This window comes from Carassius gibelio, chromosome A21 (genome assembly GCF_023724105.1).
Source record: "Carassius gibelio isolate Cgi1373 ecotype wild population from Czech Republic chromosome A21, carGib1.2-hapl.c, whole genome shotgun sequence".
Taxonomy (NCBI): domain Eukaryota; kingdom Metazoa; phylum Chordata; class Actinopteri; order Cypriniformes; family Cyprinidae; genus Carassius; species Carassius gibelio.
In genome coordinates, this window is record NC_068391.1 from 15797037 (window position 1) to 15813072 (window position 16036).

General features: G+C 41.2%; 1 protein-coding gene across 3 annotated transcripts in view; it reads left to right on the top strand.

Moving 5' to 3' along the window:
- Positions 1-16036, top strand: part of LOC127941641 (teneurin-2-like) — a 260234-nt gene that overhangs the window by 222977 nt on the left and 21221 nt on the right. For all 3 annotated transcript variants that reach the window (XM_052536944.1, XM_052536945.1, XM_052536946.1), the window contains 6 exons: positions 618-813; positions 5805-5906; positions 8276-8470; positions 8840-9040; positions 11568-11753; positions 12493-12639. In XM_052536944.1, the coding sequence (XP_052392904.1) occupies positions 618-813; positions 5805-5906; positions 8276-8470; positions 8840-9040; positions 11568-11753; positions 12493-12639 (1027 nt within the window). The remainder of the gene's footprint in view (positions 1-617; positions 814-5804; positions 5907-8275; positions 8471-8839; positions 9041-11567; positions 11754-12492; positions 12640-16036) is intronic.

Sequence of the window (16036 nt, forward strand, 5' to 3'; positions counted from 1 at the left end):
TGGTAATTTGCTGCCAGGACATTGTTTTTTCTTTTTCTAAGGATAATTTTTTTTGTTTTTGTTTTTTTAAATAAAGTGTTGTCCTCATTTGTTTTTCATGAGCGAGATAATATCTTGATCTAGTGTTTGAAACTGTTATGTTCAGACTGACCCAGCAAATGCCAATATGGTTAACATACTGATCTGACAAAACCCAACAACCAGTGGAAATTGGGGCTGGTTGCCATTTGTTGGGCTGTGTGTGTGAGCTGTCCTTTATAGAGCGAGGAAATCTGGTTCTCTATGATATTCCTCCTTTAAAAGACAGGTTTTTGTTAATTACCATGAAGAGACCATCTGTGCAGACAGGCTTTTTTGTTCGCAACTTTTTTTTAATGAATTTTAAATGATTTCCAAATAATCACTGCATATTTATCTGCAGAATTCTTACACTTGTCTTGTCACGTTCTAGAGTTGTTATCTACGTTTTGATTTAATTTGACTATTTTGATTGTCATTACAGTTTTTATTGAAGATGATGTCCCGTAGCTACTTGCTTGTTTTCTCCCTCTGTCCTCACCCCTCTCTCTCTCTCTCTCTCTCTCTCTCTCTCTCTCTCTCTCTGTGTGTCTCTTCAGTATGACTACATGGAAAGGTTAGATGGAAAAGAGAAGTGGAGCGTAATTGAGTCTCCTCGTGAGCGGCGCAGTATTCAAACCGTTGTCCAGAATGAGGCGATCTTTGTGCAGTATCTGGACCCCGGCACCTGGCACCTGGCCTTCTACAATGACGGAAAAGAGAAAGAACCCATCTCATTCAGCACTGTGGCTCTAGGTAGACACCTCCTGCTTTCATTTACTCACAGGTCAATTGTTAAAAGGAAGATGGTCAAATAGAAACTCCGTTGTTTGGAGACCTGCTGTTTAGAAGATGCTTTTCACTGCAAGCAACTTACACAGTACACCTTTTAAATCTACCCTTAACTTCATTTTATATTTCAGTTTGGATGTGAACAGTTGAACTGGGAGAGCTACTTTTATTGCTTTCACTTACATAGGTCACAGAAGGAATAGTTGTATTTATGAAATAAAAGTAAACACTGGAATATGTTTGTTTAGGCAGTTTCTCTGCAAGGGTTGCTATAGTGATGACTTAGCATAAGCACAATGCTTCAAGACGTTCTTCTACAACAGCCGAGGGGAGCTGTCAGTGAGGGATGGAAAAGTGGAAATTTGGCCTCACGTCTGTCATAACACCAGGCAGTTATGCAGAACTCGTGAAGTGTATAGGAAGCCTTGCTGTATTTTACATATTGTTTTGTATATACCACATACAAAAATTCATGTTACTATAATTTACAATGTAATTAATTTTTTTTTATAATAATAAATATATATATATATATATATATATATATAATTTTTTTTCAGGGTTTCCCCAAAAGATAATTAATTTTTATCCTTTTAAGCTTTTACATTTACATCACATTTGTGTAAACCTGTAACATTTCTTTGGACAAACATTTTAATTGATTTGTTAATTGTGTTAACTTGCAGGGATACACCGTGTACCAACGCACGGATCCCCTGCAATTCCCTCTTGAACCACCAGGGATTTGTGAACCCAACTTTGGGAAGGCCTGGGCTAGCATATACAGATCTTGTATACGACCACAAACTAATGTAAAATAGCAGAGTAAATCTCTGTTTCCACCGCAGGGACTGGTTAAAGGAACCAGGATCTAAATAAAGTTCTGGGTAAAAAAAAAAGTCCCCTCTAAAAGTCCCTGCTTGAGCAGTAGTACTTTTTCACAGGTCCGGAACTTTTGGGACAGGACTTGGGCAATAAAATAAATAAAATTAAAATATTTCACAGTTTTTTATTTGTTGTTCAAATAAAAGCAGGCTTGGTACATTTTAACCCCCCAAATTTTAAATTGTATTATTTATTTATTTATTTTATTTTTTGCTGACTACAAAAGACGAAACTGTTTGAGTAGGATAATTCACAACATTTTTTGCTGGCTGTCTGCTGTCTGAATAAATCCATAGAGATCAAGTGCTAAAGGCGTTTGGGCACTTAAGCTACTTAAAATGAATGAATGCCTTTAGATTAAACATTACCAAACAAAGTGGTATTTATTTTAAAGAAAGACAGAACAAGAACGTTTTTCAAAAAAAAAAAAAAAAAAAGAAGTGTGTTTGCACACTTTCTGGTTGTCAAGCATAAGTCAGACATTTTAAGAATTGCACCTGCAGCTGCTCTCATAGAACATCTGTGTGAACTTGAGAAGAACCAATTTTATACATCTACTCAAAATCACCTTGAGATCACTTGTTTACAATTCAATGCAAAAATAATTCAGAAAGGTGAAAATAACTCTGTCACGGTTTTACGCTGCCTGAAGGAATACGGAGTCGAGGATAAACAGAATAAGGCTTTTAATATATCCAACACAGGGGATATCCAACATGGAGCACAGAGGTAGACACACGTAAGTAGCAAGTTAGTCACAAGTGAGTACAAGTGAGCACAAGTGAGAAGACCCGACAAAACAGAACTGAAGGACAAGGCTTATGTACAACAGATAATTGGGGAAACACAGGTGGATGGAATCATTAAATTAATAGGGACATGGAACACATGAGGAAGATAATAGACACCTGGGAACTAATCAAACTAAACACGGAAGACAGAAACTGGGTCACGGGCAAAAACAAGCTAAATGAGTCCAGGTGTGTGACAGTACTCCCCCCTCCCGGTAGGTGCGTCCTCGCACCGTAGAAACAACAGAGGGAGGCATGGGTGGGAACCTGGGAGGAGGTTCCGGTGGAGGACGGACTCCCAGGAGGGGGCCAGCAGACAGGGACCACAGAAGGAGGAGCCAGGGAGGAGACGACGGAGGAAGGAGCCAGGGAGGAGACAGGAGCAGGAGGAGCCAGATGGTCCACCAGAGACCAGCCAGGACGGAGATCCAAGGTGGAGTCGACGGCGGGAGGAGCCATGGTGAAGGAAGGGTCGACGACACCAGGGGGCCGACAGGCGGAGACTGCACCGATGGGTGAGGAGCCCAAGATGGAGCAGCACAGCCGCAGAGCCAGGGGGACGTCGAGGTTCCGGAGGGCCTAGGTGGAGCAGAAGGCTCAGGCGACCAAGGCGGAGGCAGGGTCCTGGCAGACCGCTGTGGAGCCGGAGCGACCGAGGATGGAGGTGGAACCGGAGGGAAGGAGGAGCCTGACAGAGCCGGAGGGATGGAGTGACGAGGTGGAACCAGAGGAGAGGAGTCCCGAGGTGGCGGATGGTCGACGACTGACCAAGGTGGAGCCGGAGGGACGAGGGAGCCCGGTGGAGCAGGTGGGATGACAGGCCACGGTGGAGACGAGGGAGCTAAGAGCCAAGGCGGAGCCGCTGGGTCGAAGGACCGAGGAGGAGTCCAGGGCTCGGAGGCTGGAGGCGGAGACAGGGCCTTAACACGCCAAGGCGGAGCTGGAGACTGGCAGTCCAGCGGCGAACCACCGCGCCCCGATGGCGCGGACTGAGGGTGAGCTGCGGGACTGACTGGCACCAGCTGGGATGGCGAGGAACTGGCTGGTCTAGGAGGAGGAGAGAGGAGAAGGATGGGAGGAAGGACAGGAGGATCAGGACTGGACGGAACCAGCGAAAGAGGAGTAGAGGGACCAGCAGGTTTGGGAGGAGGCGGGAGAGGGAGGCTGGGAGGGAATACAGGAGACACAGAAGATTCAGGGCTGGGCGGAACCAGTGGTGAAACAGAAAAATCATGGCTGGGCGGAACCAGCGGAGACACAAAAAATTCAGAGCTGGGCGGAACCAGCGGAGACACAGAAGATTCAGAGCTGGGCGGAACCAGCGGAGACACAGAAGATTCAGAGCTGGGCGGAACCAGCGGAGACACAGAAGATTCAGAGCTGGGTGGAACCAGCGGAGACACAGAAGATTCAGAGCTGGGCGGAACCAGCGGAGACACAGAAGATTCAGAGCTGGGCGGAACCAGCGGAGACACAGAAAATTCAGAGCTGGGCGGAACCAGCGGAGAAACAGAAAACTCAGGGCTGGGCGTAACCAGCGGAGAAACAGAAAACTCAGGGCTGGGCGGAACCAGCGGAGAAACAGAAAACTCAGGGCTGGGCGTAACCAGCGGAAATGGAGCAGAGGAAATGACTGGAGGAGGTAGGAGTGGGAGACTGAGAGGGTATACAGGGGAATCAGGGCTGGACGGAACCAGCGGGGAAACAGGAAAATTAGGGATTACCTCCATAGACCAGTCCATCAGATCCAGAGCTTGCTCCTTATGACCTTCAGAGACTGTATACAGCTCACCCTCAGTCGTAGGAGTGTGGGCAGGGCTTTCCTCCACGCCCTCGATCTCCACGAGGACTCCCACGATGCACGGTGTTGCCGGCTCACACACCTGGTCAGTCGCGCTCTCGAGATCCGGCTCCCTGTCAGTGGATGGCTCGGACTCTGCGGCTGCGGTGGGCTCTGGCTCCGTGCGGCGTGATGGTGGCTGGCTGGTCTCTGGGTCGGGAGTGGGGCTGGCGAGGTCCTCTATGGGGCAGACGGTGAGAGGCGACCCATTTCTCGCCAGAGTCCACTCCACGTATGCGGCGAAATCCTCTCGAGGACCATCTTCGGACGACAACGCTCTGCATTTGGAGTTCAGGCTGGTGTTGTAGAAGGTGCAGAGCGCGCCGTCCGGGTAGCTGGTGGCATTAGCTAATAGGAAAAACTGTCTGGTATGGTCCTCGAGAGAACGTCCTTCCTGCTTCAGCAGGAGGATGAGGAATTCGGGACGATAGAGGGGATCCATAGACACTAAGAAAAGAAAAGACTGTGAAAAAACAAAAGCAAAACGGAGGGAAGAACACGCAGTTTTCTATTTTCTCTTTTGTGGTCGGGTCTTCTGTCACGGTTTTACGCTGCCTGAAGGAATACGGAGTCGAGGATAAACAGAATAAGGCTTTTAATATATCCAACACAGGGGATATCCAACATGGAGCACAGAGGTAGACACACGTAAGTAGCAAGTTAGTCACAAGTGAGTACAAGTTAGCACAAGTGAGAAGACCCGACAAAACAGAACTGAAGGACAAGGCTTATGTACAACAGATAATTGGGGAAACACAGGTGGATGGAATCATTAAATTAATAGGGACATGGAACACATGAGGAAGATAATAGACACCTGGGAACTAATCAAACTAAACACGGAAGACAGAAACTGGGTCACGGGCAAAAACAAGCTAAATGAGTCCAGGTGTGTGACAAACTCTAGCATTATTTTTTTGCAGATGCTACTATGATATTATCTAATGCAATGACATTCATACATTTTAAGTGTAGCTTAAGTGTCCAGATATTTTCTGGGTCAACTATATTAATAACAGAATGTATGATTAACAATCCAGTTTTTGGAGAAACAAACACTTATCATACACATTGTGCTCTTGAGGCCTCTTTGATCTGATCACATACTGTATGAATGTACATCTTATTCTGCTGATTTGAAAAGCATCATTTATTTTAGCATTTACCACAGTGATTGTGTTATATTTCCCAATATGCTGTGGGGAAATGTGTCACAGTAATTCACACATTGCCAGTGCACCAATAAAGCTGGCTAAAAGTTCACAGTACACCTTGCTGTGTATAAGATTACTACATAAAATACAAGACAGGTCGAGCGTTTTTTTTTTTTCAGACAGCAAAGTTTAAAGTTCGCCTGAATTTCTGAACGTTGGGTTCATCTGAACCCCATTAATAACTGAGGGCTGTAAAATGCACACGTCTCTTATGTGTCATCTCAGATTCAGTGGAAGAGTGCCCCCAGAATTGCCATGCCAATGGAGAGTGCATGTCAGGAGCGTGTCATTGCTTCCCAGGGTTCCACGGCACAGACTGTTCTAAAGGTACCGTTTACTGACACACTGCTAGAATGTTTGCATTAAAAAATGATGTTTCACTTTGCAGCATTTCTCAAAACATTTTTGTAGCCATAAAAAAAAAAAAAAAAGCATTGTATCATAACATTTTGATCATTAAATCTTAACACCTTTCACATTTCTGAGGTCGAGTGTCCATCAAAGCATTTTTTCTCAGAGGCTAGCATATTTTTTCCAGTTGTTTTTAATGGGAGAGCCGCGTATTTTGAAACGCCAGGAGCGTGCTGAGCGTCTTTTTCATGCTGAGTGCTCGGTCATTTTTCTCGACTAAACAACAATGGAGAAGTTAATCTTACTTGTCTCTTGAGTGTATATGTCTTTACCAGATAGAATTGCTGGACTACCATATTATAATGAAATAATGCTTGGAGAAGCATTGAGTTTGCGAAATATTTTCATTTACTTCAGCGAATATTCCATATCATAGCAACCAAAGCGTCTCAACTGAGAAATTGCTGCACTCACAGCTGGGCATTTTTAGAGCAACTGATGTTTTCAGCTGGCTAAAGAAACTGGACACGCAGTCTAAAAGCAAAAAGATTTACATGCCAGTTTCTGGAATATTGTGATTCTTCTCACAAATGGTCAAAAGCTATTATTCAAAAATTAAAAAGCAAAACAAATAAGTAATATTTATCCTATTTTAGAACCATTCAGATTTTTTTTTCATTGCAAATTTTTTTTTAAGACAAGTAAGCACATCCATCCAGTAATATTACTGTTCAATAATTTATAATTAATTTATATTATGCAATAAGAAATTAAAAGTATCTTAATATCTATCACAATATTATATAAATATATGCATATTAATAATAATATTAACATATTTATCTTTTATTTGTAGATGAACATGACATTTTTTTAAGCTAATTTAAATCAGTAATTGATTTCAAACTTCATTATTATGTAATTTCATGCTTTAGTTTAACTTTCTTATTTACTTATTTATTATTTTAATGTTATTTACTGTCACTAACATTTGTACCACTGGACTTATTTTAAGTGGTTTTTGATGAGTTTTTATTTATAATTTGCTTTAAGTTTTAAAGTTGACTTTTCTACATGCTGCAATTGTAATGCTGTTATAGATTTGTGAAGCATATGTCAGAATTTTCCCTTGAGCTCAGCATTTGTCATGAGATCATCAGTGTACTTTAGCTCTGCTATTTGTCGTAACGGCTCTATGACACCGTCACATCACACTGAGATCCAGACGGATGAATTACAACATCACTGATTAATCCCATCTCAGTTATGCCAAAATGTCTGATGGGTTTGCTGGCTTTACTGTGCCAGACCAATCTTTTTGAGTGATGAAATGCTTTTAGTGGAGGCATCGTAAAGAGAAATATATGTGTGTGTCTGTACAAGCTTACCTGAGGCTATAGACAGCTAGTTTATTACTGTCGAATGCTGTCTTCTTTGAGTAGCAGAGAGCGCCTTTAATATTGCCTCTGAATCTTTCACCTTAATTACACAAAGCATAGTCTGCTTTATCACCATATTCATAGAGCTTTGGCAGTGTTTATGCTGCCTTTGAGGCTGAATAGCCTTCCTGCATTCATTCATTCATTCATTCATTCATTCATTCATTCGCTCTAGCCAATTTTTCATCAAAAACTGTAACAGTCTCTGCTCGGCTTGAGTTAATGCTGGCTATTGTTGTAAAAACTATCTATAAAAAGTGAAACTTGTCAAGATAAAAGCTCATAATTTAATTTCTACTCATAATTTAAAGTAGTTAAAATCAGACTACTCTTTTGAAAAAGTAATTAGCTACACAACTGGTTGCTGATGAATGTATGTGAGTACTGTAACTTTGTTAATGGGAAATACATGATATCTATTAATTATATCATTTAGAGGGCAATATACTGTATGATATCACATTATAACATATATATATATATATATATATATATATATATATATATATATATATATATATGTGTGTGTGTGTGTGTGTGTGTGTGTGTGTGTGTGTATATATATATATATATATATATATATATATATATATATATATATATATATATATATATATATATATATATATATATATGATGTAACAACACTGTCTGAAAACAGCTACAAAGTTTTAGTAAATTACTCTGATTCCCTTGACACACAGTTTGAGGTGATTTCATACAGTTCAATTTATTTGTTTCGAGTAACGCTATGCTTCATTTTTCTCTTATCTTACATTTCATATCTGAACTTCTCTCAATTAAGCTGGTTTACACTAATTCCTCTAAAACTTCCTCGTCTTCTGTCCTTCCCTCACTCCCTAATTTTTTTCCGTCCTGCATCCTATCATTCCATCTCCGTTGCAGTGGCTTGTCCCGTGCTGTGCAGCGGGAATGGACAGTACAGCAAGGGTGTGTGTATGTGCTACAGTGGCTGGAAGGGGCTGGAGTGTGACGTGCCGCAGGGCCAGTGCATCGACCCCAGCTGTGGCGGTCATGGGACCTGCACCCAGGGCAGCTGCACCTGTGAAGCGGGTTACCGTGGCGAGTCCTGCGAGGAAGGTATTGAGCACATTGACGGCTTTTCTGACCATCTCATTTTCAAATCTCAGCACTCTCAGAAAAAACTCTTCCTTTGAGAATCTTGGTTTCCAAATGTCTGCTATAAAAGCATGCTGGTAAAAGCATAATACATTTTATTAAAGTGATTAAATTCAGTCTATTGATCTGGCTTTTAAGAATTCGGCCAGAAATGGAGTCTCTGAGCACATTCTTATATGAGCTGCAGCTAGTTTTTGAAAGTGGAGAGATCCCAGAGGTGAGTTCAGAAGAGAGAGGTGAAAGATGAGGAGGAAAGAGAAAGGACAAAAAGAAAAAAAGCAAGTCGAATGGAAAAGTATTTTCAAAGTCTCTGTCTCTCTCCCTCTCCAGTGGATTGTCTTGACCCCACGTGTTCGGGACATGGCAGCTGCGTGTCCGGTCAGTGCCACTGTAAACCTGGTTGGTCCGGGCCCCTATGTGATGTGTCCAGAGCCCAGTGTCCAGATCAGTGCAACGGTCACGGAGCCTACAGTCCTGACACGGGGCTCTGCAGCTGTGACCCCAACTGGATGGGCCCTGACTGCTCCACCGGTGTGTTCCCATCAGCCATTTTCACCTTCTCACTTACTGTCATCTCATACTGTGCTGCAATATATTCTAATCTTTCACTTGCATCCATCTACACTCTCAGTGAGATTCACTCGGCCTGAATTGCGCCCGCTGATAGCGTTGCTTATTTATACTCACTGCGTGTGCTGTTTTAGCACACAATTCATATGCAAATCAGGAAACAGCACAACCCCGCCCACCCAAAATAGTAGCAGTTCCATCTTTAGTGAATCAGGTGCAATCCAAAATGAGCTTCAAAAATAAAATATAGTAATAATAATCTACAAAAAATAAAATATCCATGGTGCAAATTGCGCAGAGAGTGATTTTTTTTTTCAATTGATTAGTGATTAAGATAATATTTAAGATAATTAATATTGTGAAAAATTATTACAGTTTACTATTTTAATATATAATTTTTTTTTTTTTTTCAATGATGACAGATGATGTTTCAGCAACAATCACATGATCAGGGCTGTAGCTAGTGGAGAGAAATGTGGTAACAATTATACATGCACCACACCTAATATACTAGCTGTTGTGGGTTCCTTGATGTGAATCCAAGAAAAATTGAGAATGAGAGAAAATCACTCACTGCTCTTGACTGAATAACTTATGTAGCTTTAACAATGATTAATCTACATTTAATTTACAGTGAATACCATGAAATGCTGTTTTACATTCGATTATTTAATTTCTGTACCTGGACACGACAAACCTGAAAAAACGAAAGCATAATTTATTTATTTTATCTATTTACACAATTTCAAAGAAAACGCCAGTGGGAATTGGCTAGTGGGTTTTGTATGCTGCGCCACTCCCTGTGCACACGGATATATAAGGCGACAGCATGCATCCACTCATTAGTGTCAAGGTTTTGACATGGGGACATAATGTCTCCATTCCCTCCATCAGGGAATGCATTTTGCGTACATAACCCAGACATTCCCTATCTGTCGGTCACTACAAGTTATGCCATGATGAAAGCCCCAGTGCAAATTCACTGACCTTGATACTGCAGGGGACCAATGGTCAGAACATCGCAGCTGAAGAAGGCCATACAACAAAAGTTTTAAAAAGGGCTTTCAACCTTCAGTGAAAGATTGGTTAAAATCTTCCCTATTTGTTCCTTCAGCCTGGCAGAACGATGGGGAAGCGAACCTTCAGGAAAAGATTGCTACTGAAACCAAATCCTGCACGTAGGGAAGTGACATGTGGAGATACTGATATGGGCTGACCTGGGGGGGGCAGTACTACATAGGTAGCCAGTGCAGAGTCTGTGTAATATGATAATATTTTCTTGACCTAGTAAGCACTCTAACCGCTGCATTTTGGACTACTTGTAGCTTGTATAAAGGTTCAGAGGTTCAGGAGATCTGTGGGGTGTGGCCCAGCAGAAAAGCCCTTTAACCCTCAGATCTCCCAGAGCACTAACCAGCAGTTCTCTGCTTGTGGCAGAGAAACCGGGATGGGTAGTGACAGAGGGGTCTGCTCCACTCCCCTTGAGGAGAGAGGGTTGGATTGTGGGTGTATGACCATGGCATCGCTGCGATTGCATCAACAGACACATGACTCTTCCATGAGCGTCGCTTCATCATGCTACAGGCCCAGACACTGAAGACGATCAGTCACTGAAGCGATCGTGGCCATCTACAGAGGACAGGAAACGACCGCATCCAGAAGGACACGAATGAAATGCAATCTTGAAAAATATGCGAATCATCCCTGATTTGCTCTGTTAGAGGAAACTGCTCTTTTAGTTTAAGCACCCAGGGGAATCGATGCTGACCGTTTTAACGTGCCGTAAAACCAACCAGGAACAGCCTCTGGCACACAAAGACTAAATGGCTTTGTAATAAGGTGAATACCATATACTACTTGGCTCCGAAGGAAAAATCTAATAAGTGGATGCATGTTGTCGCCTTATATACCCGTGTACACAACCAATTCTCATTGGCATTTTCTCTTAAACTTAGAAATGATTGGGCTCCCAAGTTAGATCCCTAATGTCATCATGACATAACGTAGTGACCGACAAATAGGGAACTGCATTTATGTGACATAAAAATAATTTATTTTAGAATGGAACTCTTTACTGAGTAATTTAATGCTTCCTTGCTGAATAAATTTTAACTTCTTTCAAGCAAAGATCTGGCTTTTCAACAGAAATGTAGATAATACATATATTTTAATATGCCATTTGCTAACCAAATGAAATACAGTACAATAATGCTATTTTTAGCAATGTAATTATTTACATTGCCAAAGCATTTGCATCTTTGCTGTGGATCATTAAAACAGTGCATAGGCAAATAGCAATCAAGTAAATAACAGAATTAAAAGAAACAATAATAACATGTTTTTTTTTTAATTAAATGAAGTAATTAAGAAGAAAAAATATCTATCTATATCTATCTATATATATCTTTAATATAAATAAAAATAAAGAGTAAAAGCAGCTTTCTCTCTCTCTCTCTCTCTCTCTCTCTTTCTTGCTCTCTTTCTCCAGAGGTGTGTTCAGCAGATTGTGGGAGCCATGGTGTGTGTGTCGGAGGCATTTGCCACTGTGAGGAGGGCTGGACAGGCACAAGCTGTGACCAGAAACTGTGTAACCCACAGTGTGTGAAACATGGGACCTGCAGGGATGGCAAGTGCCTGTGTGAACAGGGTTGGAACGGAGAACACTGCACCATCGGTAAACACACACACAAACACACATGCTCTTTTCCTGCTTTGAAGCTTTGAGCTAGTCAAAGGCATTTCCCTTGGTTCTGTGACTTCTTTTACAACAGTGTTTTTCAAAGACTTTTCAGCTGCTGTTTTATTGTTTGGTCTAGATTGATTTGCTCATGTTTGCATCAGCACACATAGAGTAGTAAAACACATCTGTGTGGATGTGCATGTTTGTGTGTGTGTGTGTGTTGTCATTATTTTATAATCACATTCATAGCGAAGCAAATGGTCTTCACTGTGTGATCCGCATCTCTAAGAATGTTAAATGACTTTTTGAGCTCTGGAGTATAACTGGAAGAGGAATACTAATGGATGCCTTGGTTGCATGTGTTAGGATTCTTGTTTTAATGCTAATGAGCACAATTTTCGCTCTCAATCACTGTTTTCACATCATTGTTTTCAGACAATTATAGCCGATGGATTTTGTGCACACAACATTTCTTAACGCTGAATTCAACCAGCCAAAATGCAGCAATCAACCAAGTCATCTATAATGGTTTTGCTTGGGTTAACTGATAATAGATTTAAATCAGAATGTTTCTGACAGGTTTTCGTATTGGTAAGTAGCATGCATGACATAGGTATGATAATGAGTTTTTAGTGGCAAGTAACATTTCTGCTTGTGGCATCGGCACTGAATTAATTCATGCCAAATCCAATATAATCACACAACTGATGGATCTCTCCTTCCTCTATTGCAGATGGCTGTCCGGGCCTGTGCAATGGGAATGGGCAGTGCATCATGGGTCAGAACAGCTGGCACTGTGAGTGCCGCACTGGCTGGAGAGGGCCAGGCTGCAGTGTTGCCATGGAGACCTTCTGCAATGACAACAAGGACAATGAAGGAGGTGACAAATGCACGTTGAATGCAGAAATTGTTTCTATCCCCTTTGGCTTCACATGCATCACATCTGTCGGGACTTGGGGAAAAATGCTAAACAGTTGTTATCTCACTGTTGTAAAGGCCTGTTCACATGAATATTTGGTGCGATAAATGGCTGCTAATATGTTGCTTCAGACTGGGACAAACTTTCTTTTTTTACTATGGGGTGTTCTAATTTTTTTGCCATCACATGTTGATTCAGCCCTTCTACCATTGAGTTTTAAACATCGGTCTGAGCAGACAAGCACATACAAAAGTCTAACCATGCATTTACTTTCTTTCTTTTTAACGGAAAATGTGACTATTGATACATCAAATAGTCACATGATCAGTCAGAAGTTAAAGAATCTATATGTTCTTCAATTAAAAAACTATAAATTATTTTTTAAGCATTTTAATATAATGAGATTTGTCTATACACTGCTGCTTTGTGGCAGTTTGTTAGGAGAAATGAGAGATATGAAGATTCTCTGAACGGATGAATAGAGCAGCTCCAGTCATTCGTATGAAAAGGTGAAGTGTCTGTTGGCTGGCAGAGTGAGGAATTTGAAACTACCCCAAGGCAAAATGATTATATACAGTAACAGGTGGATGTTCAGAGTCAGCCCTGTGCACTGAGCATCTCCCCTAGACCAGTTAAGAGCATAGAGAGGCTTTTAGAAAGAACTATTTATTGTTTCTCATTTTAAAATGTTTTCATTTTCCCCGCTTCGTCTTCTCTTGTGTTTTCTCACTCTCTTATATACAAGGTTTCTTTATTTTTTTTACAAAGTATTGTGAAAATACTTGGGATTTGTGTCATTTGAATATAGCAGTGAGGTAAATCTGTGATGTTTAGATGCAGGGCTGCCAACTCTCATGCCTTCAGGGTGAAATTCACGTAACTGACACAGTATTCACACTCGCACCTCACACGTCCATTTTCTCATGCAATTTGCATGCATTTCTCATGAAAAGCACCCTCAAATGAAAACGAGCTCCATCAGTTAAAACTGTAAAGGGATATTGGCAAAACAGATCTGGTAAATGTTTCAGTGCTTGTTCGTGTTCTGGAGAGCATCAAAAGTTTCTATTTACATCATGTTTTTATAGCATTGAGCAATGTGGCCAATTACAGTTAATTTCTTGAACACCTCTGATTGGCTGTACTGTTCGAGCTAGTCAGAACTGCTCAGGTTCAGTTAAATTTGATGGTGAACGTTTGTGGTCTACAGTCTTCCACAGATTTTCAATGGGGTTTAGGTTTGGTCTCTGACTAGGCCATGCAAGGACATTCACCTTTTTTCCCTTCAACCATTGTGAGCTCAGTTTTGCTGTGTGCTTTGGGTCATTGTCATGTTGAAAAGAATGTTGAAGGTGGAAGTCGTGGTCTAATGGTTAGAGAGTCAGACTCGCAATCAAAGGGTTGTGAGTTAGAGTCTTGGGCCCACAGGAATTGTAGGTGGGGGGAGTGCATGTACAGTGCTCTCTCCACCTTCAATACCATGACTTAGATGCCCTTGAGCAAGGCACCGAACCCCCAAGTGCTCCCCAGGCGCCGCAGCATAAATGGCTGCCCACTGCTCCGTATGTGTGTTCACTGCTGTGTGTGTGCACTTTGGATGGGTTAAATTCAGAGCATGAATTCTGAGTATGGGTCATCATACTTGGCTGTATGTCATGTCACTCTCACTTTCTCTGATGGTGTCTTGCCACCCATAGTTGATTTTTTGCTTCAGTGCCTCTACCAAGGACTGAAATGCTCCAGGAAATCTCTTTTCATGCTGAGCTAATCAAAATGACCACATCTGTTCACAGTTGAAAGTCAGATGGCTTTGTGTCCCATTGAAAATGTGATTAGCTACACCCTACTAAGTCTTTTTTAGGAGCCCATGATCCTTTTCCTTTACTCAGTGATGTTATTTATTTATTTTATTTTTCTGACATGATTGTGTTATATCTTTCACTTGGATGTTATTTTAATTCAATTCAAGTTTATTTGTATAGCGCGTTTTACGATACAAATCCTTGCAAAGCAACTTCACAGAAAATTACATTTCAAAAATATTTAGTAGTAGTTTATAAGTGGTGACTGTCAGTTTATGTGCATATGACAGGAATTTTCAGAAAAATGAATACGAGACGTAGTCAACCAGACGATGAACACTATTAACAGTAATTATTATATGATGCAATTACACTTGTAGCAATATTTGTTAGTAATGTAGATAATACAGCAATAGCAATATTATGTTGTTTCAGGGTTAGCATCATCTGATGTCCTCTAAGGGGTTGGCATCATCTCTTCTCAGGTGTTCTAGATCTAGACTGGAGGTAAATCCCGTGGCAAAACAGAGAAACAAATAGAGACATAATGAGCGTAGCTGCTGTTCCAACAAAGTAAAATTAATTAGTTTAACCCAAGCAAATTAATAATAATGTGCATTTGATCAGATACAACTGCAGTCACAAATTATGAGATGCATTATTTGAATGCTTGGCGAAAGAGATGTGTGTTTAATCTAGACTTAAAGAGATAGTGTGTTTCTGAACCCCGAACATTATCAGGAAGGCTAATCCAGAGTTTGGGAGTCAAATGCAAAAAAGCTCTACCTCCTTTAGTGGACTTTGCTATCTTATGTGTAAGGGAAACAGGTCAATTTAGCTCAAAGGGAATCATTTAAGATTTTAAAGGGAATTTGAACAGAATCACTGTTTCACGGCTGCTCACGGAGACGCGTCTGCGGTTCAGTGAACGAGCCGTTTAACATCAAATCTGCGCTGGATACTAATATCCAAACTATAGTGAAAACACTATCAATTAGCACAGTAACAAGATCGACAGTTTAAGACATTAACTTGTAAGCACAAAACACAAGATACTTCTCTTTTCAATATGAATAAGGCTTTATTAGATAAATCTAAGACATATAAACTAATCTAACACATAAACGCACGCACACACACATTCACACAAGTTGCAGGAAGATCGAAAGTTAGGGAAAGATGAGTTTAAGAGAATGGAAATATGGAATCCCAAGTTTACAGCAATACGTTAAATTGCATAGACATGAACAACCATCAATCACGTAATTAGCGCTCGCATTGAGTTCCTCAATGGGGTTAAAATTATATTAGATACACCAGCACAACAAATATCTGGGAATACGTTGCCTTCGTTTGCTGTGAAAGGGACTCCAGTTGAAAGGGGTATCCCGGTGTCGCTGATTGGCTGGAAGTTCAGTTGGCTGAAGTGACGTCTTGGGGAGCCCGTGCTTGGGCGTTGGCTGAAGCTGGAGTTGTGTGGCTGGTCGGAGTTCAAACGCGCAGACGAGGTCGACGTTACAAAACTTAACTCAGAACACGAAACTCTCAAACGGAAA